The sequence below is a fragment of the Siniperca chuatsi genome, linkage group LG9, assembly GCF_020085105.1.
Source record: "Siniperca chuatsi isolate FFG_IHB_CAS linkage group LG9, ASM2008510v1, whole genome shotgun sequence".
Classification (NCBI taxonomy): domain Eukaryota; kingdom Metazoa; phylum Chordata; class Actinopteri; order Centrarchiformes; family Sinipercidae; genus Siniperca; species Siniperca chuatsi.
In genome coordinates, this window is record NC_058050.1 from 4,184,742 (window position 1) to 4,210,653 (window position 25,912).

A 25,912-nucleotide genomic window follows, 5' to 3' on the forward strand; every position below is an offset into this window, starting at 1 on the left:
AAAAATGACAATAAGGTTGTTGGTGTCTGCCCAAATAATGTGGACAAAAGGAAAGTTGCATCATTGACTACATTTCCCACAAACCCACGCGGCAAATATTGGGAGCCTACGTCACGTGCGCTCCCAGCTTCCGGTTGAAGTGTAAATGGATACATGACACAGTTGTTTGGAGGAAAGCTATCTTTTGGAAAACCGTTAACGTCTACAAAACTACCGACGTGGTTTTGACATCGTAACGACAGTCCCGTGTAGAGTCGGCCGCGATGGAGGCGGTTCCCCGTATGCCGATGATCTGGCTGGATCTGAAGGAGGCTGGGGAGTTCCAGTTCAGCCCGTCCGTCAGGCAGGTGAGCTGGGTGGGGAATTGAGCAACAGGGCTGAGGTCGAAAGTCGACCAAACAAGGATTATGGACGACTGGATAACCCAATCAAGAAGCGAACGTTAGCCACCGTTCAAACTAACAGTTAGCCGTCACTGCCGTCGGGGATTGGAACGGGGTGCTGCCCAGCTAGCTGTGGTCTGAATCTGGCAAATCCCCCTGACCACCGCCTTTTGTTTGCTAACGTTAGCCTCATGCTAGCTAATAATAAGCTAGCAGCTCAAGTCAAAGTTTTATAATTAGCCCTCGAGTAAGTGGCTAACTTACACAGAAATAAACCAAACAGTTTAACGTGGGAAAGGCAGAGGCAACACATTAAACACCAAACAACGAGCCTGGCTCCTCACGGCCCAGTCAGACTGCCGACGTGAAAATAATAAACAGTGACCTCATTGTCACATGCACCTGATTACAACAGGTTCCTCAGAAAGAAAGGAAAGAAGGCGTATCAAACCAACAGCTGGTCTAGTCATAAAGCATGGATACTATGTATTTTATTTGCATATCACTCTAGAGTTACATCCACAGGAAAAAGGAAAAAAAGCAGTTACTAAGTTACACCTGTTACAATACCTTTCTGACCTAAATCAGTAAAAACTGGTATTTAATAGTTTTCCTGTTATGCTGTACATATAAAAACAAATACAAATGGACACAACCATATAAAATGCTAGATATGAATATCAAAAATAATACTCAGTACACATGGGTCGCACAACACCCATCTTCGAACCTGGCCTTCATTTTGATCTCAGCTACACACCTATAAAGTTTCATGACTGCATATTGCACGATTGTGATGCTATAACGTTGACACAATCTGTCCACAGACATATAACCACCTGGCAAGGTACTCAAAATCGCCTCTGTGGTTGTTTCCCCTACAGTAAGTGTCTCCAGGACCACATTTTGCTATGATGACACACACACACACAGACACAAGGTGAAAACAATACCCGCCACACTGTCGCAGCTGGTAACCGGCACACACAAGGAAGATAATAAAGTGAACAGGAGACAAGAGGAGATGTGGATGTTGGATGATGTAGATGATTTAGATGTTATCACTTCCAAATCTATCCTTGGAGAAAACATTGTTTATGTGCATTTGAAGTGTGCAAAAGAGAAGTCTAGGCTCTGATATGATACTTCTTGTTACATGGTCTGTAAGAGTGTAAAAGCTTTGTTTTCATATTATAATTACATAACAACCTAATGTATGGTGAGGGCAGATGTACGTGTGATATCAACGAGGGGTTTCACAGTTGGACTGTTGAATTTCACAACTTTCCAACACAACTGCATAATTGTGCAGTTTGACGCACACTGATTTCTGTGAACTGAAAAGCACATCCTACTTCCAAGCTCACACGTGCGATGTTTACAACAAAGAAAATGCCAATCATTCAAATGCTTTTTGTATTGCGCTCGTTCTCGTCTTTATCTGGAGACCCATTTTCCAGCACCTTGCTGATGCAGATAACATAACAGACCTTTGCCCTCTTGGGTTACTGTAATTCCTTTCGGTAATACTCCTGTGAGAGTTTTTGCAATGGAATACCCACATCAACACCTTCATTCAAAATACTGTGTGAAAAATGTTGCTGATTCATAGAGCAGTACTTAAAAATATATATATATGGTGCTCAAAAAAATATTTTATAAACTATTTAATGTGAAAATGTCTTTAAGTGACTCCTAACCTCAATATTAACCCCTAATATGCTTAGCCTTTAATACAACAGTTAGTATAGGACAGTGGCAGTACCTTTTTCATTTTAAATGCTGGATCAAGTCAAGATATAATGTGTGAGAGGTTAAGGTTGCGTTCCTTATTGCCAAACTAGTATGGCTCAAATTATCATTTAAGACTACCAGTATATCTAAATTAGTTACATTTTAATCCGTTTACCCTGGACAATAGGCAGAATAGCACACGTTTGGCTTGTGGAAGTCAGGACAATGCCTGCCTGTCTTGTTGCTGTGTCATTGTGCATCTTTCCAGAAGCCCTGTGGCTTCCCTACTTTCCTGATTTCATTATAAACAGAAACAGGAGCATTAGTAAAAGAATGAGTATTTGTGCAGTGTTGTTCACCTTTAGACCTGACATCATTAATGATAATAAAGAAAATTAAAATTCAAGTAAAATCAGGAAAGGCTCTCTGATAAAAGTATGTTTTAAGAAGGGACTTAAAAGAGATCACTGACTCAGCCAACCAGATTTCCTCGGGCAGGCGGTTTCAGAGCCTCGGGGTTCAGACTGCAAACACTCTGTCCCCTTAAGTGTTCAGCTGGGTCTCTGAAACAGACAAAAGACCTCTGCCCGAGGATCTGAACGTACGTGCTGGTGCGTACGGTACTAAGAGGTCACAGATATAGCAGGGAGAGAGGCCATGAAGTGCGTTAAAAATAATGAGTAAAATCTTAAAATCTATTCTAAAACGTACTGGAAGCCAGTGTAAAGAAGCTAAAACAGGAGTTATGTGATCATGTTTCTTGGTTGTGGTTTAAAAAAAAGTAGCTTGTTGCATTACAGTGGCTCATGGGGATAGGGAAAATCTTGGCAAAGCATGATGGGAGAACTCCAGAGCCTACAACTCTTGGCTCTTGCTCAGGGCCAAAGATTAGCCTATTGATTAATTAGCTAAAGCTTAAAGAAATTTGAAGTGAAAAACTTAAACTTAAAAACTAGAATTTTCTTAACCGTTATCCTGCATGTTAGTTAATGTTAAATGTGATTCTGCTGTTAAAGCCAAAGCCTTAAAACATCCAGTCTGGAGGTTTTTTTTAAACCTCACCAGCCTTTTTTCAGGGTAAGCACGGAAGGAACCTGATCTTTTAAAATGTGCCACATTTACCTAGTTGTTCTTTCTGTCTCTTCTCCTCTAGTTCATCTTGAAGAATTATGGCGAGAATCCGGACAACTACAACGAACAGCTGAAGAAACTGGAGACACTGCGGCAGGTAGGTGCTCTGTGAAACATCTCAAGACATAGCAGAATTATTTACAGATCTGCATGGATTTGACCTGTCTGTCATTATATGGGTTCCCTTTAAAGCTGTTGATGAACGTGGTGGAACTTATTCTGTCGTCTGCCATCAACTCCTGTTTGATTAGTACTACAAACAAGTAAACATGTGTTCCCTGGTTCCAGACTCAGTTCATTCCCATGTATAACCACCAAAAAAAAAAAAATACAATAGGAAATATCAGAATTATTAAAATGCTTTTTGTAGTTGTAATTAAGTCAGCAGTTGATTTAGCTACTGTATGTTGAGGAAAAGGCAGGATGAGGAAAGTGGTAATTTTACAACTTTGCAGCTCAAGAAACAGGGATCTCAAACTCTGTGGTGGGCAGGGTACAAGAGTACAAGGGTTTCGATGTGCATCATACGCAGCCGGTGCCGGTTGCCCACAAGTGTCTGCTGTTGCATAAATAAAAATAAATAAAAGCATGTCACTGCAGTTCCTCGAATGGCCACTTGAGGCTGGCTCCAAAAGTGAGTCAATCCCCATAAACCCCCATGTTAAAATGCCCAGCTTGACAGCAGAAATAAACATGTTTACAGCCTGGTACAAAAAACGGTTTTGGTCTCTATAGCTAATTTCCCCTTTCATGACAGCTGTGAAGGGGGTGAATTTTATATAATTCACCTGTTTCGATTATATTAAGGCTTGAAGTTATGCATAATTAAGGACGTGGCTGCTTTGAGTGACAGGTGGGTGCCCTATCAGGTGGCTTGCCGCTAGGTGGTTTCATCAACCAGGCTGCATTCGGCCCGCCTCAGCTCCACCTCCTTAGCTCATATAAACCTATGGGTGAGGTCACGGACACTACGTCCATGTTTTATTGTATAAGAAGGTTGCCACGAAACACTCAAGAGTAAGATGTATCAAACATACAAACTATAGTGATGAGCTTTGTAATGCTAGGCATTAATGGTCTCAAAGATGAAGATCAAAAGGACAAAGACATCATTGGAATTTGTCAGAAAGTTGTCATTCTTATATAACATGTAACTTGGCAGTGCCTGGTTTCTCTTGGTGTGTTTCCATCTCTCCAGTGCTTGATATTTATGGAAATTGGTAGGTGAGATGATGTGGAAGCCTAAATATACTGTTTAGAGCCTTCTGGAGGATTTGGTTGGGTCATCTGCACCAACACACCCAGTTATTTGTCCTTTTTGGGGTGAAAAATCTCTCTCTTTGTGTCATACCTGCCAATGATTAACTTCAGCGCCCCGCCTCCCACCCCATCCACTGAAGGTGAAAGGAAACGTTTATCCAGTGCTTCACAACTACTATCTAATAAGATGGAGATGAGCTCATCAGTGATGAGGATGTAATCATATGTGTGTCATTACTGTTTTTTAATTTCCTGGGGGAAATTCTAATGGCAGATGAGTGGAGTGAAATGCTCAATCTAACCACTGAGTGATCTCTGCTGTATTTTCCACTCAGCACTGGTGTTTGTGGGTTAGGATTCAATCCTAAAATGAACTCTTCGGAAACGTCATCATGAAAATGATAAATTCTGAACATTAAATGCTAAGGACGGATTATATGACGTATAGCTGAGTTAGGTCACAGTGTGTTTGCAGAAGTAGTGATTCTGTAGCTGGTAAAGAACGGCTGATTAAACTCAGTATGTGTGTCTGTTCCACAGAGTGCGGTAAATGTGACGAGGGATTTCGAGGGATGCAGCACTCTGAGGAAGTACTTCGGCCAGCTGCATTACGTCCAGAGCCGAGTACCCATGGGAACGGGCCAGGAGGCTGCTGTACCCATCTCATGGTAGACACACACACAAATACACAAATAAATGGAAGCAGTACTGAGTATTCACACATACCCATCCTCCTGCAATCTGAACTATTGCTGACCTGAACACTAGAGGTCTGAAGCTTATTTTAGTATTACACTTGCTCAGCTCACTGGTCTGACTCTTCATTCATTTCACAAAATCATGTCAAATATACTGTACTTGTGTATACACACTCAACTCCATTGTATTTTAATTGTATATTCTGTAATATACCCTTTTTAATGTTTGTATGCAGGACTGAAATTTTCTCAGGAAAAACAGTCACTCATGATGACATTAGCTATGAGCAAGCCTGCATCCTCTACAACCTTGGTGAGTTGAGTCATGTAGTACAATTTATAGTCTTGTTTTAAACTAGACCAGTTAAAAAAAAACCAAAGTGGCTAAACCTGGTTGTCTTCTTGTTAAATGAAACGCTTCTGTAGCTGCATTTGATTTGTGTTAAAAAAATACAGTCAAGCTCACAGAAAAACCACACACTCCTTTGCTGTATGCTGCAACATGCTACACGTAGGGCTGCGACTAATGATTCATTTCATTACTGATTAATCTGCCGATTATTTTCTCGATGAATCGTGTGTTCAATAAAACCTCAGAAAATTGTGAAAGGTGCCCATCAAAATTCCCTAGAGCCAAAGGGTGACATCTTCAAAGGGCTTTTTTAGACTTTTTTTTACAGACCAAGTGTCTACAACCCAAAGATATTCAATTTACTATAATGTCAGACAAGGAAAAGCTTAAAATCCTCACATTTGAGAAGCTGAAACATGCAAACATTTGGCATTTTTGCTTGAGAAATGACTTAAACAATGAATAAATTATCAAAATAGTTGCCTATTCATTTTCTGTTGATCGATTAATCGACTTCTTGTTTCAGCTTTAGCTACATGGCTACATCATAACTTTTATATTAACAATCTCCAACCGGATTCCTGCACTGAGATCATGTTTAAAGGAAACTAAAAGCTTACCTACTGTGAGGAAAACTGCAGAGATATGCAGATTATAGTCCACCTGCATGCCAAGCTGGCCAGTATGTCCTGAATGTGAAAAGCAGAATAGGATTTCTGGGATAACTTCACCTGCTTTCAAGGTGCATGGAGAAGGGGAAAAAATCTGAAGAGGTCAAAACTCCAGTAACACTAATAGTATAAAGAACTGACAATAAAGGCGTTCTTTATACTACAAGTGTTGCTGGAGTTTTGACTTCTTCTGAAAGTGAAAAGCAAAACCTGCTAACCTCACTGAACCTGTCTGTGGATTCTCTGTAGGGGCCTTGCACTCCATGTTGGGAGCCATGGATAACAGGGTATCTGAGGAGGTAAGACACACACACACAAACAAACACCAAACACGCACATGTATGCACACACACAGTCCCACTGACTCCCTGCTCTCCGTCCAGGGGATGAAGGTGTCGTGTACGCACTTCCAGTGCTCGGCGGGGGCTTTCTCCTACCTGAGAGACCATTTTAGCCACAACTTCAGCGTGGACATGAGCCACCAGATCCTTAACCTCAACATCAACCTGATGCTGGTAGGTTACACACATGCAAATACGCACATACACAAACACCCACACAGAAAAATGTTTCATAAACCTGTGTCTGCCTCCCAGGGCCAGGCTCAGGAGTGTCTTCTGGAGAAGTCCATGTTGGACAACAGGAAGAGTTTCCTGGTTGCTCGCATCAGCGCTCAGGTCGACTTCTTACCATTGAATATTAATTATATTTTATCAATTAATAATTAAAATATTAGAGGTTAATAACTCTGGCTTTGGTGCTGCAGGTGGTGGATTACTATAAAGAGGCCTGCAGGGCTCTGGAGAACTCAGAGACAGCGTCTATGCTGGGAAAGATTCAGAAGGACTGGAAGAAACTGGTTCAGATGAAGATCTACTACTTTGCTTCTATTGCACATGTGAGTCTAATGGGTGGGCGTGAAAGTGTTTTGTGTAATGTGCGGTAATCAGTGCGTGTATGAACATGTCTGTGTGTTGCCATTTGATTACTCAAAAGTACACACACATACCCTCCCCCTTTGTCTTAGTTTTTTTCTTCTCTTAACAGCTTCATATGGGAAAACAGGCCGAGGAGCAGCAGAAGTACGGAGAGCGGGTAGGACCAAATTTCACCCGTAGGATTTTTTTCTTCATCCACTGTCAGGGTGCTGTGGCTTTGATGTGTTATTTTTTACTGTTTGTCGCTGAATGGTTCCAGTCAAACATTAACAGTCTCTGGGAATTTGCAAAGAACTAACACAAATTCAACCTTTTCTTGCAATATTTTCAAATCCTCACAAATGTTCAAACTGAAAGAAAGCTTGCCAATTTACGGCAGTTGTTCATATAAAAATAATTTAATTTAATCCTCTTTTACAAGCCAATGTCAAATAAGAATCAAGTCTCAATCTCCACAAACAAACATTTTTGTAACTACACTGGGATGGACCCCGGCTGTGTATCACACTCAGTTGACCATTTTTAAAGAACCATTTCAAATCTCATCCAAACATTTGGTTTATCCAACCATTTGTTTATGCTGCTTGTTGGTAGTGTTAACTTACAGTCTTACCTCATGACCTTTTATGGAAAACAATTTACAGAAACTTTCATGCTAGCTACCAGAACAAGCTAGCTGCTACCAAAAGAAATGCCATGCTAACCCTCGTACTTACTCTATAAATCAATATTACAATCATCAGTAAAAAATGTCATTTTGGGCTGCACTAACCACACAAGACAAGAGTCTACAGCCATGCAAGGGTTTAGGGACATTGGTGCTTTGAGCTAAATGCTAACATCAGCATGCAAACATGCTTACAATGACAACATGCTGATGATTAACAGTAAATTCTTTTAACAGTCAGATTTTTTTTATATATTACCACAATTGTATCTAAATGCAACACAAAAATAGTTCGATTTTAGCTCCGCCTTTTGTAAAACTGCTGTTATTTTGCATCACAAAAAACTTATTTAGGCTAGTTTTTGCTGTTGCAGTCGTAGAAAGCTGCTTTTCCTTCTACTAAATGTCTCAAATATAAACATTTTTCATCTTTTTCTATCTTACTCCAGATTTCCACTCCCATGCATTTCTTTCTGTTGCTTACTTAAATTTTCTGTTTCCAACAGTTGGCGTACCTGCAGAGCTCCTTGGACAAACTCAGTGAAGCCATCAAGCTGGCCAAGGTAGATTAGCACTTACTTCCCAGCAACACGTGATAAGATCATTTTAGTGCCCCTGTAACCTGTCTTGGTGTGTGTGTGTTCCCATTGTTTTACAAAACTAAACTCTCCTTTTTCTTGTCTTGGTACAACCAGGGTCAACCTGACAGTGTGCAAGAGGCCTTGAGGTTCACCATGGACGTTATCGGGGGAAAGTGAGCAATAAGTCTTTTGTCACAATTTTGGTATTCTCATGTAGTTTCACTGGTGTCTTTCTTTTGATAAAACCCTGTAGAAATATATGTTAAAATGTCTTTGAACTTTCACCCACAGGTTTAATTCAGCCAAAAAGGACAATGACTTCATCTATCATGAGACGGTTCCATCTCTGGAGACTCTGGCCTCAGTCAAAGGTAACAGGAAGAAGTTTCAATATGTTCAGTTTCCTGCGTGTCTTTATCACTCTGTGCATGCAAAGCTGCATTTGCATGTTGATGTATTTAGTTGAATGTATGTATGCAGAGTGAAAATGTTGGGTTGTGTGCCTTTCGCTGCTTAACTGGGTGTGCCAGTGTTTATAATGACATCCCGTAGGTTATAAGTATGTGACTTAGCAGGTTTCACCAAGTTAAAATCTTTGTGTGACTTTTACATGTACTATGTGACTGAAGTGATTCTGATACAGTTTTATTTATCAGGACACACCTGCTTAGTCTGTAATTGCAGCTGCATTAATGTATTTGAAACTACAGTTAATGCACAATACTGCCAGTTAAAGCTCAGATTAGTGAGTTAATCACTTTGGTAACAGGTTTCAAAATTTTGTTGTTGGATTTGGTCCTTTTTGAGATTTTTTTTTTTTAGATTTTTACAAACATCAGGATATAATTTGATTCCCTGTCTTGGAAGAAGGTGGCTAATCTGCCACTTATTTTCTTGAATTAATAGGGTTATCAATTTGATCTATAAAATTTCTGAAAATAATGACAAATGCCCATCACAATTTCCCAAAGCCCAAATTGACATATTCAAATTACTTGTTTTGTCCAACTCAAAATCCCAAAATCCATACACAAGGAACCCAGCAAATATTCACATTTGAGAAGTTGGAACCAGTGAATTTTTGGCATTTTTATAAATTGACCGTGAATTTCCCAATATTTCTGATTATTGGGCTGTGTCACATCCAAAGTGCTATCTGTGACGCACACACTGACTAAAATTGGCTGCAGACTGTGTTATAAGGACAAACCACAGAGGCTGTAACTGCGGCGCATCTTCTGTTATTGATTTTGATCTCTGACTGTTGATCTAGTCTATATAAAATTGAGCTTATGTGTTTCTGTGCCAGTAAAACCAGCTGCTCTGTGCTCTTCTAGGTGCTCCACTGGTGAAAGCTCTACCAGTCAACCCCACAGACCCCAGTGTTACTGGACCAGACCTGTTTGCCAAGTTGGTGCCAATGGCTGCCCATGAAGCCTCTTCGCTATACAGGTAGGCACCTTCAGTGGATGAAATGTTCATATTAGAGCATGTTTAGTCAGCCTTTCATGCATAAAGAAGGTTTATTAATGTCTGTGGTTCTGTTTCTGTTTTTCCAGTGAGGAGAAAGCCAAGCTGCTGAGGGACGTCATGGTCAAGATTGAGAGCAAGAATGAAACACTAGAGTGAGTGTGTGTGTGTGTGTGTGTGTGTGGGCGCCTCTCCATGCTGCTCCTCAAAAACTGAGCAAAAATATGACAGTTTTTGTGTCACTTTGCGATAAATTGTGGTAATATTTAAAATAATGTTTAAAAACTGTGTTTAAAAAAGTTGCCGATAATCATGATATGTAATAAGATCTAGTGAGTGTGGGACGGAGTTTAGTCATATATTAGGGTCTCAGGAAATTTCATTTGAGAGCATTTCTGTCTGTAACCTGTGCTGTTAGGAAAGAAGCTGAATGTCATTTTTTCCCCCTGAATTGAGTCTGTAAGGTAACCTTACCTAAAGGTACCTCTGACATGTTGTGTAGCACTGTGCAAAGTGCAAATTATGGAGCTGTTATTTTCATAAGAAACAAACCTAAGTGATGACTTTATACCATTAAGTAATGATAATTTTAGGGAATTTTGCCTTCAAGTGAGGAGTGTCATAAACTGAGAATTGTCAGAGCACAAAACATTGTTACCAATTTAAGTGATTCCATAATGCTAAATTCTTGTATGTGTAATATGTGTGTTTGTATGTACTACTATTGAAATGTAGTACTATTCAAAATAACTCAGACTCCCACCATCCTTAGTTGATTCCTTAAATCATAATGTTCATTAACAATATATATATATTATATGCTACAAGAAAGACTGAAAGAAATGGACTTTTTTTGCTGTGCCGGTATGAGCTGACTGGTCTTGTCTCCACCTGCAGGCAGTTCATGGACTCTCTGGGCTTGGAGCCGGAGTCGGTGGACAATCTGGACATGTACAGCCACATCCCTCCGGTCCTGATGGAGAAGTGTGCTGCTCTCAGTGTCCGACCCGACACAGTCAAGAGCCTCATCCAGTCCATGCAGGGTCAGTGGCAACAGTAGCACACACACACAGAGCAGACAGCTTTTGTGGTGACTGTGTTTTGGTGTGAGAACGCAGAGGGTAGAGAGTGAACAAACTTCAGTTTTTGTTCTTTTTTCCACCCCAGATATGATACTATGACTACTAATGCTTAGCAATGTCAATAAACTCATCTTGATTCTGACTTTACAAAAAATTGTGATTTACGATATAATTGTCCCTAAATAGCTAAAACAAGTTAATAAACAGGCCATCTGAGGGAATACCTGGACAGTTTTGAGAATTACTTTAACGTTACATTTATTATGACAATTCCATTAATCATAAGCATACTTTTTCATGGTAATAATGTTTAAATTTCTATGAATTTTTAACATTTGTTTTAAATATAGAATTTCTCAGAATATGTGATGTGATGTGAGCTTCAGAAGAATAGGCCCTATGATGTACGCAAAGCTTATTCTGTTTCATTGTAAATAAATGCCTGAGATACCAAAGAAATTTCATGTCACGACACTAAAACCAATTTTGAACATAGTTTATGAACACAAACTAACTTCTCTTGCAGCCTTTTAACTGTGTTAGCAAGTGCCCTCATGTCTACACCCTTACTGTGTACTTGTTTGCACAAACATGCATGTACACATTCAGGCACAATTTCTTGCCCAAACTGTGGGAGAACTCAGTCATGTTTTTTGCCACACTTTTATGTGGCACCTTACTATGTGCTTCTGTGTAAATAATGCCTGTCACATTCCTTGCTTCTGTAGGGCTCTCGGGTGTCTTCACTGACGTGGAGTCTTCACTGAAGGAGATCAGAGACGTCCTAGAGGGAGACGAGGCCGGCGAACGAGCCCTCCAGGAGGCTGGCGGCCCTGCTGCAGGCGAGGCACACCCAGCATCGCAGGCCCAGGCTCTGGCTGAGATCCGCAGGGACCTGGAGAAGTACATGGAAGCCCATGAGAAGGCCAGTTTTACCAACACGGAGCTCCACCGGGCCATGAACCTGCACATTAGCAACCTGCGTCTGCTGGGGGGGCCACTGGAAAGTCTGAAAGAGGCCCTGCCCCGGCCCCAGCTCAGCGAAGGTGAGTGTGTGTTTGATGTTGAGGGTTTGTGTACGTTTGTGTCATATGGAAGGGTTTAGCACAGTGTGTTTATATTGGCCTAAATAAGTTGAATGAAGATTTGATGAAAGTCTGCTCTACAAAAGTCTGACCGTTTGACATGTTTTGATATTGATTGTTTCATCGATGTAAAGTACATTGATAAACTACAGCGATCTCTTATAGAGCTGCAACTATTATAGTACTAACGATTATTTTCATTATCGATTTGCCTTAGTGTCACCTTTGAACTTGTTCAAGAGCTGTAAAAGGGGGTTTCAGATATTTAACTGTAAAGGGAAGCACTATCTGTTACATTGTGTTGTGAAAAATTCAATATGTATAAGTATATGTATGCACTTATAAAATGCTTCACAGTCACAAAAATATGATAAAAAGCAAAGAGGAGCAAACATTGTTAAAGGAAGGCAAGGCAAATCTGAACAGATGTATTAGATGTTTCAGTCATGCTGAATTCTATCTCATAATGTTATTATGAATTGTGAATGTAACCCTCTGTGTGTGTGTGTGTGTGTGTGTGTGTGTGTGTGTGTGCAGAGGAAGTAGCAGGGCTGCAGTGTATGAAGCGGATCCTAGGGAAGGTGCAGGAAATGAGGGAACAGAGAGGCTCTTTGGAGAAACAGCTCCGTGACCTAATCCAGCAGGACGACATCACCTCCACCCTCGTTACCACAGACAGGGCAGACATGAAGGTATGTGGCTGAAGTATAATACAAAATCTCTCTTAAACTCTGGTTTGTGTTAGCTTGAGCCTTCTCATTATCAGTCGTTTTTTTAAAGCATTATATGTGAGACCTCTAACTAACCCGTGTCCTTCCAGCGTATATTTGAGGAGCAGCTGAAGAAGTACGAGCAGGTGAAGGTGTATATTGACCAGAATCTGGCAGCTCAGGAGAACATCCTGAAGGCCCTGACTGAGGCCAACGTCCAGTACGCCTCAGTTCGTAAGGGACTGAGTCAGACTGAGCAGCAGTGGAACAGTACCGTCCAGGGACTGGTGGGCTCGTACGAAGCCTATGAAGACCTGATGAAGAAGTCACAGGAGGGGAAAGAGTTCTACGAAGACCTGGAGGCCAAAGCATCACGTCTGCTGGAGAAAGCGAAGACAGTATGTCAGACTAGGGCAGAGGAGAGGAAACCCGTCCTGGAAAAGTAAGGCAGACATTGAAACAATAAAGTTTTAATACCAGGAATGATCATTTTGAAAGTGTTGAAATCTGTAATACAAGAAACCCGTATTTCGAGTTGCAGGGGATAACTGTGACAATGAGGCTCTCAGCTCTGGCTCGTACAGTTCATGTTTTTTAGCCTGTTGCTATCCTCCTCTATATGTGGACATTCTACTGTAAATGTGATTGCTGGCAGGCACCGTGGTTTCTTTATAAATTGTTGCTCTGTTATTGGCTTTGTCACAGTGTGAAAATACATTTAGGCATTTTTCATTTGACAAATTTGACCTCCAGACAGACAAAGCAATTTAATGATAACTGTGGCCTTGTGGCAGAAGAGACTTTTTTTTTCTCTGACTTCCCTCCTAAATCCCCGATTTTCATGTTGTACCCCTGCTCTCTGTTGTTTTATCTCCTCCTCAGAGAGACCCAGAAGAAGCCCCCAGCACGACCTACAGCAGCTAAGCCCTTCTTGAAGCCAAAGGCTTCAGATGTCGACTCTGCCTGCTCTAGCTTGGAGGACCCAGAGTTGGCCCAGCTTAGTGCAGCTATCTTGGCCTTGGGGGGTGACCTACCTGAGGACCTCTGCAGCCTCCCACCTGACATTCCTTCCTTCCCCACCACTGCGGCTCGTCTGGCCGGTCATGAAACCTTCGTCCCCCCTAGTGCTAACCTGGGCGGCAGCAGCTCTCTGTCTTGGCCTGGTGCTCCGGCTGCTGGTATTCCTCGCTTCCCTGCCAACCTGCCTCCTCCAGAGCTCCTGGCACGGATAGCTCAGTTTCCTACTTCTGGGGCTGTAGCAGCACAGGGACCTCTGCCACGTGGACCCCATCCTCAGATGACTCCACAGATGCCTCCACAATTGCCAGGTTATCGGCCACCCCTTCCTCAAGCCCCCCAACCTGGCCCTGTAGCCCCTGCCCCAGTCCGGCCCTCGACCACCACTGTGGATAGCATCCAGGCCCCTATCCCCAGCTACGCCCCTGCACCACACCACCCTGCAGCCTCAACTAGCTACACTGTATCCCCACAGATGGGGGCCTACCCTCAATTTATGCCCCAACCAGGAATGGCCATTCATGGCTCAGCCCAAACTCCTGCACCCCAACCACAGCAGCAGAAGCAGCCGCAGCAGTACCCTCAGCCCATTGGGCAGCCACTGCCTCAGGGGTACCAGCCTGGACCAAGAGCTATTCCTGGCCCTCACCCTCCTCTCCAGGCCCAGCAAGCCTACCCACATGGATATATGCCTCCTCATTCTGGTATTCCTCCCCAGTACCAGCAGGCATTCCCAGGTCCGCCACAGCCACATCAACAAAATGGCTATCAGCCCCGGCCTCAGATAACCCAAGGCTACCAGACTCCACAGGGCTATGTACCCCAGCAGCACCCTCAGATGATACCAGGCTCCATGCCAAGACCACCTCAGGGCCAGATGCCACTTCAAACTGTACATCCACAAATACCCCCAACTTCTCAGCCAGCACTTCCTGCATCTCATCCCTATCTGCCCCATCCCAACCAACAGATGGCCCCTGGAATCACTCACCAACACATGTTGCCACAACAGCAACAAATCTCAATGCCCCCTAATGTCCAGCAGATTCCACCCCACCCACAGATGCAGATACCAGGTGGTCCCAGAGCACAAATGCCCCCCACAAGTCAGCCAATGCCTCCTGTCTCACAGAACTACATGCCCCCCACTAGCCAGCCCATTCACCCAACTCTGCGGCCACAGATGCCTCTTGCCTCGCAACCTCATATGGTCCCTGGTCCTCAGGTCCACCTGCCAAGGGGCCCTATGCCGCAAATGCCCCCCAGTGCACTACTCCCACAACATCACCCCCACCCGGGACAGCCTCCTATACCAAACATGCCCCAGCAGCCCATGCAGATGCCCAGTCAACCCCAGGCTCAGCCCCCTCATTCTGGTGGGGTGTGCTACCCTGGAGGGGCTCCAATGATGCCTCAGCAGCCCCTGGCACCACAGCCTGCAGTTCCCCAACAACCTCAGGCTCCTCTTCCCATGACCCATCCACAGCCCTCTACTATGTACCCTTCAGCTCAAGGAGCTAATGTACCTCCAAGTGCCCCACAGCAACCCACTGCCATGGGCCCACATGGTCCACATGTTCCCCCCACTCAGCACATCATCCAACCCTCTCCTGGAGGTCCTTCAGTGGCACAACCATCCAACACTGTTCCTCCTTCCCCTTCGCCTTCCCCCTCCCCATCTCCCTCTCCAGGTCCTACCTCTCTGGGTCTGAACTCCCGGCAGAGACCCACACCAGCCCCCACCCCTGGAGGCACAGCTCCATCCACTCTTCCCTCACCCTCTGCTGTCTCTCCCTCCACATCGCTGTTTCAGCGGCAGAACTCAAGCACAGATGACCTCCTCTCTTCGAGCCCTGAGAGCCAACCTGGAGGAACCAAGGCCCCCACCAATGTCCTCCAACCCACCAAAGCTGACCCACAGGATGGGGAGCGTCGAAAGAAGAGCTCACAGGGAGTTCTCCTGATCCAGGGTGACCCATACCAAGCTCCAGAGCGTGTTGCCCGTCTTCACGGTGAACTGGAACGTTATAGAGGCCAGGTAGATTCCCTGGAGCACCCCTCAGAGAATGAGGGTGGCCTGTCGGTGCTGGACGCCCGCTGGAAAGAACTACAGGATCAACAGGAGAAGGACGCCCGCCAACTCTCTATCGCTATCGCCCGCTGCTACACCATGAAGAACCGTCACCAGGATGTCATGCCCTATGACCTCAACCGCGTGGTGCTGCAATCAGGCAAAGATGACTACATCAATGCCAGCTATGTGGAAGACTTGTCGCCATACTGCCCACGCCTTATTGCCACACAGGCTCCGCTCACTGGCACAGCGGCAGACTTCTGGCTGATGGTGTATGAGCAGAAAGTGTCAATGGTAGTCATGCTGGTTTCAGAGCAGGAGCTAGAAAAGGTATTGAGTTTAGTTTGCACAATGATTAATATGGAAGTGATTAAAACAACATGTGGGGTGCTGAAGAAAATGTTTAGGTTTATATATATATATATATATATATATATATATATATATAAATACTTTGGATATGCATCATCGTTTAACTTTCAATTATGGAATTATTGAGAAAACAATTTCATCTCAATCTCAGTCATTTAGTAGCTGTTCTGGAACTTTCAATCATTTTACATGATCTTCATCAGCAGATGGAGTTTGCCCAGTTATCATGGAATTGTAGATAATGAAATTTCTGAGCTCTTAAAGGACTTTTTGTCCTTTTACATACAGCAGTTGAGAAAACCATTACACCACAAGGTCCATTTAATAGCTGTTTTGGAGCTTTCAGTCATATCACATGATCAGTAATTCATGTAATTATTGCTTTAATGAAAGTAATATATAAATAAAAATTAGAATTACTAAAACATTTTCACATATTGATAATCAGCTAGTCTTTTATACAAAGAATGTTTTTCATTTTTCAAGGATGGGATGAGCTCTGTTTGAATTAAAGTTTCTTTTTGGAAAGTGCTCCTTTAGATACCCACTGTAAATGTCGTGTCCTAGTTGTACCTATTCTGTTGTTGCCGTTTGTGTTTTTAACGTTGTCTTCTCAATCTCTCCCAGGGAAAGGTTGTGCGCTACTTCCCAACAGAGCGCGGCCAGCAGCTCTCTCAGGGACCAATCACACTTAGCCTAACCACGCAGAAGACAACACCGACACATGTGGAGCGCATGATCAGCCTACAGTACCGTGACCAAAGCCTGAAGCGCACTGTCGTCCATCTCCAGTTCACCTCCTGGCCGGAGCTGTTAGTAATTTCTTTCTTTTAAAACAGAGAAAACGCAGCTCTGATCACTGTAGAGCTTGTTGTTGGGATTTATTATTAACCTTTATTTAATCAGGTACTCTCGTGTTTCAGCCTGAGGAGTCATAATTTCTTCATATTTCTCGACAGGGGTCTTCCTGACAGCAAAAGCAACCTGCTGCGATTCATCCAGGAGGTTCATGGACACTACCTCCACCAGAGGCCCTTACACACACCTGTCGTGGTACACTGCAGGTGAGTGTGTCTTAGTGTGTTGAAATCCCCCACAGTATATATTTAAGTTAGCCAAATGATGCTTAACTTCAAAGTAGCTGGTTAGTTTATTCTGCAAGCCGCTTTGGCAGGTGACCGGCCACCATTTAGAGTCCTCCTCTGTTGAATATAGGGATTTACGTTTAAATTTCTGTCCTCTCTTTATGAGGGATCGTTGCTGAGGCCCATTTCACAAAATGGATTTGAGAGCACTGTCAACACAGAGATCGCAAATTGTGGCAGCGTCAGGTTTACAAATAGATGTTACCTGCAAATTGCAGATGAATTTGAGAATCCTAAAGGGCTCTTGCTGCATGTATTAATTTTTTTTATTAGTGAAACATGTCCCAGTGAAAGAGAAGAAATTATCTCATGTTGCAAATCACAGTTTACATGTTGCAAATATGGTCAAATGGGCCCCTAATTAGGGTTGGATACCGTTCACATTTAAACCGGCACCCTACAGTACCTTTTTTTGGTACTTTTACTCTCTCTGTAATAACAAAAATGTAATTTCAGTTGTAAAAAAATAAGTCCAAACTTCTCAATTTCAACATTGTTATTTATTTAGAACATTTTACCTCACTGCCTCACTTTCAAGTTTAGTCATCCATGAAGGGTAAGTTAACTTCCTGCTGCTTGCAGGCGTGCTACCGTTAGCTGTGGCTGTTGCGGGGGACTTGGCTTTCAGACTGTGAAACACTGTAACCTCATCAGCTTTTAGATATATTTTGTGTTTGACCAGGTGTTTCCTCAGGTTAGACGTGGTGCCCTGGCCAACTTATGCAGTGAGTGTTTTCTGCCTCGAGTTTTGAAAAGTGTAACCACACTTGCGACTGCTTTCAGCTCGCCATTGCTCTGACTCAGTAGCCCTTTTCACACAGAAAAGGGTACAGTTCGGTACCCAACCCTACCCCTAATCTGTGGCAGTCTCAAAAGTAGGGTGCAGGGACCCAAAGGGGTCATTAAGAAGGTTGTAATGGCCCCTCAGCAAAATTATTAAATGTTTGGTTTTACTATAAGTCACTAGAAATGAATCCAGTAAGAAAATGTACAATAATGAGTTGTAATGAAGTTTCAATCTTCTGTAATCTATAGAGTTAAATTAAACACTGTGCCTGCAGCTGATTCTAATATGACTTCCTCAGCCACCTGGTCTCAACCCTCTTTCATGAAAGCTCATATTTTCCCTATAAAATAACACATTAACCTCTCAATTTCCAACACAGAAGTACTGTAATTGGTGCTTTTGATGTGGCGAGTGGTTTTGAAGATTCAAAGTTAATTCTGGTTACCTTTACCTTTTTAATTAATTCATTCATTTGACCTAACTTTTATTTATCTAGAAAGTCCTCAATGAACAGCTTTCTGGCAAACAACATAAAGCAGATAACAAAATATGCCACAAAATCAAAACTAAACTGATAAACAACTATACAATTATGAATAAAGATTCTTTTGAATACAATCATATAAAATGTTTCCTCCTAGAAACATCCTAAATAGCACCTGAAAACAATAACGTACACATTGTGTTGTTTTAATTATTTTGATCACTGTAGATAAAAAAAAATTCAGTACATCAGTCATTTTAACTCCTCGTGGTGTGGTAAGAAAAGTGTTGTTAATCAGCCCGCACACTGTCTCTCAGCTCGGGTGTGGGACGCACTGGCGCCTTCTGTCTGCTGTATGCTGCACTGCAGGAGCTGGAGGCAGGAAACGGGATCCCAGACCTTCCACTGCTGGTGAAGAAGATGAGACAACAGAGGAAGAACATGCTACAGGAAAAGGTCAGTCACACACAAATCTGAAGTTGTGTTTGGGCTCTATATTTGATTTATATCAGAAGTTGAAAGCTGGTTGTACAGGTGGCAGCGAGAGGGAATTGTTAAAATCTCGAGGACTCCATTACCCAAATAACAAAAATTCTTTTTAAGATTCCTGACTCTACTGATTCCCACATTATATAAATACCAATTTTGAAAAATGGATAATAATGGTTAATAAGGTGACTGCAGTGTCTGTTGTGGCTCCACTTTGTGATTAGTGCTGATGGTACAGGTGCATTGTCACAGATAAATCCTGACTCAGTAGGTGCTGTGAAAACGGAAGGATACACATTACATTACATTACAAATAAAGTACATTATGAACTGAACCAAGTGCTGCGATCACAGTGTAGCCACTAAACCTCAGGGTGAACAGATTTTCATTCTCTTTTGTCTGTCTCCAGCTCCACCTGAAGTTCTGCTATGAGGCCGTGCTGAAGCACGCTGAGCAGGTCCTTCAGCGACATGGCATCACTACCGCCACCTGCAGCAAGAACACCAGCTCTGCAGCCACAAAGGTTTGAAAACTCTATTCAGGTGCACTAGATGGTAAAATGGTTAAACTGGCTTTGGCGTTTTGGGATTCACCAGCCTCTGGGCTCAGTAGATGTGACTAGCTTTCAGTATGTAGTTTGAAAACAGAGTTTAACTGACCTTAAGTATCCCATAATCCACTGCACGCCAGTTCATTGCTAACTTGTGTTCAGGTGATCCTCATCAACTTGTAAAGTAGGGAAATATTATTTAAATATGTCATATTAAGCATGCATTTATGTTGAGGTGTTCACCGGTAAATATATCACATGAATGAAGAAGCCAATAATGGGAGTTTCAATAGCAGCCTGTATATCTACATGCATATATACTGTATTTACCATTAACCTGGTACATTATTTGCCAGTTTTTCGATTATTTGTTTTGTCCATAAAATGTTAAGAAAGTTGTGGTAAATGACCAAGAGGACATATTCGAATTGCTCCCCCCCCCGAACAGTCTAAAACCCGAAGAAAAGTAACTCAAACTTACTGGTTATGGTTTATGTTATATTATGGTATTTCTGCACACACCTCACAGACTTTTCTCTTGATAAACATTTTGAGTTGTCATAGCAGGAAAAGCATATGTGTAACTAATAACATTATTGATGGCTGGTGTTCAGACCACTGACATTTTTCGTTGAAAAAATTCAACAGCAACATCTCTTTGCAGAAACAATGACGTTACTCTGGATAATCCACAGACAACATGAAACCATATCAAAACTCAAGGTAACAAAAACATCTGGAATTGATGTTGCTGTTGACTTTTTCAATGCTGTGACTATTCACCCCCATACTATTGTAGATTTCTGAAAGCAGACATCTCAGACGGTTATCTTAATACCTGGTCAAATAAAATCAGAACTATGTGCAAGAGAAGTGAGAAAATGTTTTATTTGTAATTTGTCTTTGAAGTCAAAATGTCCGCCTACAGAAAGGAGAAGAGTAGCATTGCTGTTCCTCTAGTGTAGTCTTTGAATCTCATTCCCTGGTAGCTCCAATCTCTTTAATCATTTTCACTTGAGTTTTAATGTTGTACTTGCTTATATTTTGCACACCTGATTGTTCCAAAGGAATTCTACGAGTTCTGGTCAGACGAGGTACTGCTTTTATTTTCAGTAGAGCTGTCACAGCAGTAGTTAGAGGCGCTTTATTTTCTCTGTGTCTGCTTTTATCTATCTTTTCTGAACCTTCTCTCTTTTCTGAACCTTCTCTCTGCAGCCTTACCCGAGACAGGAGTCCCAGCAGGACATTGTCCTCGGTGGTGACATGCCTATCAGCTCCATCCAAGCCACCATCGCCAAGCTCAGCATCCGGCCACCCAGTGCCACAGACCCAGCCATGGAGGAGCAGGCCGGCACTATCTTACCCGACCTCGACTCGCTCGGTGACGTCCAGCTGCTCCAGTACCCCTGTCCCCCAACAGATCCCCAGCCCCCCTCCTCTTTCAGCCCGCCTCTCACCTCCCCTACCCACTCTCCACCCCCACCCAATGGCCTGGATGCTGTCTCCCCCTGCACGCCACCACCAGCCAACCACCAGCCACTCCCAGAGGCTACCCCCAGCATCAGCCCGCCGCCTGCTTCCTCCGCTCCGGCTCCTTCGTCGCTGGAGCTGCTGGCCACACTGACGCCTGAGGCCTTCTCCATGGAGGGAGGGGGCAAGGGGAAGCAGCGGGTCACCAAGCAGAGCTTCTTGCAGCCGGCGGAGGGTCAGGGTCTCCATGGGACTCGAGGGGAGGAAGGTGACGACCCGCTCAGTAGCCTGGACCCCCTCTGGACCCTCAACAAGCGCTGAGACGTGTCCACAGATCGCTGCCTTTCTCTTACTTTACCACCAGGCGTCAGCCTGTAGCTCTGTCTAACCCTGCTTTTAAGAAAAAAAAAAGACCACACTGAATCCTGAGTGCGAGAGACATTTTAGCGGTGTTGATTACCAAGACGTGCCTGGTGGCGGACGGTAGGGGTTCAGTTTTAAAGTTAGGTGTATTTCCACTGCTTTAGGGGTGTGATACCTGAAACACAAACGCACTTGCTTCTCCTTTCTCCTTCCATCACTGGTGGCTTCTGGGACCAGATCACTATGCACTCGTCTGTATTCCTTCATTTCTTTTGTCGCTCTTTGCTGCTTTTCTTTCCGTGTCTGTCATGGATGGAACCTGTTCTGCACTTTCAGCACCAGATCTGGGCCCAAAACAAATCCCAGCATGCACTCCACTTTCGTCGCTCCCTTCACAGGTGGTCGTCAAGGCATTGCCAGGGTGTGATGGTGTTTGGCTGCTGCCTTCTGCGCTGGTCTGTGATCGTTTTTAATAACTGGAAAAACGGATGCATGGAGTTGCAGGCAGGCCAGAGGAGCTGGGTGGAGCTGTTAAGGACACAAAACCCCCCTCAACTCAATCAGTGCGTATAGCTCAGTTGTCATGATAACACAGAGCAGCATACAAATCAGCACGTCTTAACAAGTTGATTATTTTTCTTCATCTTTAACACTGTAAATATCTTAAATAAAATTAGACTATTCCAAAAGTACTTCTGGAAAAATATAAAATAAAAACAGTAGACAAACTGTTGTGGTATCAAAGCCTCTTTATTTGAAAATTAGTAAAAAGTCTTACTCTTTTTTTGTGTTACAAAATAGTAAATAAGTTACCTCCACTACTATAGCCTGCGTAGATTGTAGCCAGCCAATTTGGGGGAATTTATAGACTTAATTGTTTCAGATTTTTGTTTTTTTTCTCCCACAGCTCTGACTTTCCAGACAGCTGTCTAAACAGTGAGAAAAAATTAGACAAAAATCAGATTTTCACTTGTTTAGGCAGCTGGTGGGGGATCAGATGTAGACCGCAAAGCGTTAAATGTCAGAGTTCTGCAGTTATTGTGAGTTTGCAGCCACAGGAAATGTTACTTTTTCTGCTTTAACAACTCAAAGGATAAAAGGATGTCACAGCTGCATCCGGATGAATGAAAGCAAGGGACGAAAAGGTATGTTTGAAGCTGAACAGCAATAACAAGCATGGTTTCCTGAAATAAACTGGGCAGAACCATATTCATTAACTGACAAAGTTCTGTTGGATATGGACTGTTAACAAGGCTAAGTCCATATGTGAAGAACCAAAACATTCAAAAGAAGCTCAGATTCAATTGAAATTGCCATACCAACTCGCCCTCCCTCCTTAAAGGAATAGTTTGACATTTTGGTTAATACTATCCGTTTTCTGGCAGAGCGTTAGATGAGAAGATTGATAGCACTCTCTCATATCTGTCTGTTAAATATAAGATTACAGCCAGCAGCAGGTTAGAACAAAGACTGGAAACTCAAATAATAACAAAATCGGTCACCAGCACTTCACAAGTGTAAAAATGACAAACCGCTGTTTTATGGGGGTTTATGTGCTGCCGTATTTCTTTGCTGTAACCTGTAACTTTCTGGAGTCTTTGCCGGTTGCCTGGCAACTGCTCAGAGACAAAAAAACTGTTAATCACAAAATACTGCATTAAAGGCACATTGTCATTTTTACACTCCCAGAAAGCGAATAGCGTTAAGCATATTTCCCAAAATGTTCTACTTTTGCTTTAAGTCAAATTCACATTGCTAGAAAACAGAAGTAAAAAAAATAAAAATAAAAATTAAAAAACTAAATTTTCCCATTTCTAAAGTTTTTTCGACTAACGTTACAACAGAAAACACAAAGCTAATAAATTAACAGGTTAAATGCCAAGGACGTCACAAGTCTGGTTTCTGAAGGATGCAGTCCCAACAAGTGTCTCTTTCAGTTGCAATTAAAATGTAAATAATGACATTGAAGGTCAACAGTTGTCATAAACCGACATTTTCAGCTGCATCCCAGTGAAACCAGACCTGTAACCTGCCAATTCAACATGTCTGCAGTGTGCGTGTTTACTAGTGCTGCAGGTGTGAACTCAGTTTGCAAGTCTAGTTACGTCCACGTTTCCTGTATGTAAGCTGATGTTCGAAAAAGTGCCTAACGTGTGTGAGCATGTGCATCAGAGAGAGTTAGTAATGCATTGAATTAGTGTTGCGATGTGATACTGTAAAGGATTTAGTTGCTGGTTTTTAACAGATTTGTAACGTCACACCTTCTGGGACTACATTCAGTTGATGCAGATACAGTAGATGGTGGATGATTTGGAGAAAATACATTCTGTATGTTGTTGATGTCAAGTCAGGGACAAGTCTTATACCCGGAGGACTACATTCTTTCAGCAGGTATCCAGAGAAAAGGGGTGAAGTTCAGGCACTGAATAGTAGGGGGAGCCAAACAAGGGGTTAAATGTCCCTAAACTGACTAGTACTTTTATTACTTTATCAATGACATTAATGTTTTGGAATAAAGTAGGATCTACCAAAATGTTGGTTGGTTGAGTAGACAAGCTAACAACGAATTTAACAGATTTTGGGTACTGACTAGTGGTAATTAATCTGATTATGTCATCTTTAACTAGTCATACATCTGATTGCGAGAGCATATTGAAAAGCTGCTTAACCCTTTCTATGGGACCAGTCAGAGGGGATTCTGGAAAAAATTTACTATCTTGATGGGCCAATTAGAGAAATTATAGTATTGGTTGTCAGTGGGCAGAGCCAAGGACCCAGTTTTTATGAACAACTGAATTCCGATGAAAAAGTGAAGGAAACTAATGTCTGAAACCCTACTGCTATTGGTATCACAGAGGTGGTTGGCTTTTAACCACCCTGCCAAATTATAGAATCACACAGTACAATAACTAGTGTATTCTTTGTCTCTGCCCACTGAATTTTAAACCATAAAATGTTAGAATCAGCAAACTTTTTCTGTGCAACATTTCAATCAAACATGGATCTTAATCAGGCGCATAACATTTCCACAAGCATCACGATATAAATATCTCAAAACAATCACAATAAGCAACATGTGTTCCTTCACCTTCCAATTGTTCTCACCAGTGGCAGAGTACTCCATTGTCCTCTGAATACAAGTACACAGGTGCATTGGGTTGGACCAAATTGCCTATAAGATTGGACACCTGTTGCTTATTGGCATCATTTGGAGTTACATGTGAAGCTTGTGGAAATGTTTTGTGCCTGATTAAGATCTATGACTAATCAAAATTTTGCACAGAAACAAGTGTGCAAATTCTAAAAAAAAATTAACCATAACGCTGCAAACTGTCTGAACGAGAGCATCTGTGTTTATATTGTTAATTTATCTGTTGCCTTTCTTCACATTTTTACTGACTGGCTGCAGAAAGAAGTGAACAGGTTTTAAGACAAACTCCACCTAAGTTTGCATCAACAACATGGCAATGACAGCAAGATGTGCTGTGAGGTCCGATGTTGGACATAGTACAGTAAGTTTTGTTATTGTTGGGGGCCAAAATGAAAATCCTGGATTGGTAAACCGTTTAAGTTGAACCAGTTACAGTAAACAGTGATTTAAAAAAAAAATCTCTAAAGGGCACAATTTATAAAAAAAAAAAATACGACAGCCAATGTAAACATGATGTCGGTATTCTCATCCAAAATTCAAGCAGTTTGGAAAATGGAGGTAGCCTGATGAAGGTGTAGCACACAAGGGGCCCCTCGAACAGCATCAGTAACCACAGAATCAGAGGCTGAGATAAAAAGAGGAACCTCCAGTTCACTATTACAAATAATGGTTTTATAACCGATGCCCCAACCCAGCCAAACAAATAATCACCATCTTACATTTATGTCATTATCTCCAAATTATTATATTCTTGTTTAAGAGCCAGGATTAGCCAGTCATAAACAAACTGTTATTCAAAAATGTATCACTAATAAATAATAGATTTATACATATACAAAAACAGCCCCCTCTGGAGGTTTATACAGTAATCATCAGTTCTCCCTCACACACGCACACATTTCACACACAACCAATCAATTTTTGTTTTCAGCAGTTTTGCCATAAAAAGGGCCAAGATTCATTCATTCAGTCAGTCTCCAACACACACACTTATGTATAACTGCGCAGCTCATCTCGCTGTGGCCGCACTTTGCTCTCAAGCAAAACAGGCAGCGGGAATGTTAAAAAATAAGGAGACAGTTTCACCTTCCTCTCTGGGTGGGTGGGGTTACAGTGAAGCCCCACCCGTATCAGCAGCATAGAGGGCAGAGCCACAAAACAAACACGCACACAAAAAAGCACAAACTGGTGACTGTTGGATCCTCTAAGTGAGAAACATCCAGCTTTTCTTGAACGAACCTCATGAT

At 42.4% G+C, this 25,912-nt stretch overlaps 2 protein-coding genes across 6 annotated transcripts in view; one reads left to right on the top strand and one right to left on the bottom strand.

Annotated features, from left to right (window-relative positions):
* Positions 1 to 125: 125 nt before the first annotated feature.
* ptpn23a (protein tyrosine phosphatase, non-receptor type 23, a) lies at positions 126 to 22,243 on the top strand. 2 transcript variants are annotated; one of them, XR_006379325.1, is made up of 25 exons: positions 126 to 347; positions 3,271 to 3,345; positions 5,049 to 5,176; positions 5,443 to 5,519; positions 6,479 to 6,528; positions 6,613 to 6,744; positions 6,826 to 6,906; positions 6,996 to 7,127; positions 7,277 to 7,324; positions 8,341 to 8,397; positions 8,530 to 8,588; positions 8,707 to 8,786; positions 9,753 to 9,867; positions 9,975 to 10,040; positions 10,783 to 10,928; positions 11,696 to 12,013; positions 12,590 to 12,744; positions 12,873 to 13,204; positions 13,645 to 16,183; positions 16,853 to 17,037; positions 17,185 to 17,289; positions 18,959 to 19,097; positions 19,541 to 19,654; positions 20,346 to 20,404; positions 20,897 to 20,986. XR_006379325.1 is itself a non-coding variant. In XM_044209546.1 (24 exons), the coding sequence occupies exons 1-24, from the start codon at positions 264 to 266 to the stop codon at positions 21,470 to 21,472; spliced, it is 5,793 nt and encodes a 1,930-aa protein (XP_044065481.1). In that variant the 5' UTR covers positions 126 to 263; the 3' UTR covers positions 21,473 to 22,243. The 2 variants fall into 2 exon arrangements, 1 of the variants encoding a protein (XP_044065481.1); XM_044209546.1 differs by lacking the exon at positions 20,346 to 20,404 and having other exon boundaries at positions 20,897 to 22,243.
* A 2-nt stretch (positions 22,244 to 22,245) lies between these two features.
* The window catches only part of LOC122882300 (SREBF chaperone), a 47,910-nt gene continuing 44,243 nt past the window's right edge, over positions 22,246 to 25,912 (bottom strand). For all 4 annotated transcript variants that reach the window (XM_044209551.1, XM_044209550.1, XM_044209548.1 and 1 more), the window contains exon 23: positions 22,246 to 25,912. This exon is cut by the window's right edge and continues 532 nt beyond it. The gene's annotated coding sequence lies outside the window, so the exon portion shown is untranslated.

What these genes read in the sequence shown, in the direction of transcription:
- ptpn23a (XM_044209546.1), top strand. Translation starts at nt 264, where the DNA reads ATGGAGGCGGTTCCCCGTATGCCGATGATCTGGCTGGATCTGAAGGAG. An exon ending in ATAACAGGGTATCTGAGGAG is followed by an intron (nt 6,529 to 6,612) that starts GTAAGACACACA and finishes CTCTCCGTCCAG; the next exon opens with GGGATGAAGGTGTCGTGTAC. An exon ending in TTCACCTCCTGGCCGGAGCT is followed by an intron (nt 17,038 to 17,184) that starts GTTAGTAATTTC and finishes ATTTCTCGACAG; the next exon opens with GGGTCTTCCTGACAGCAAAA.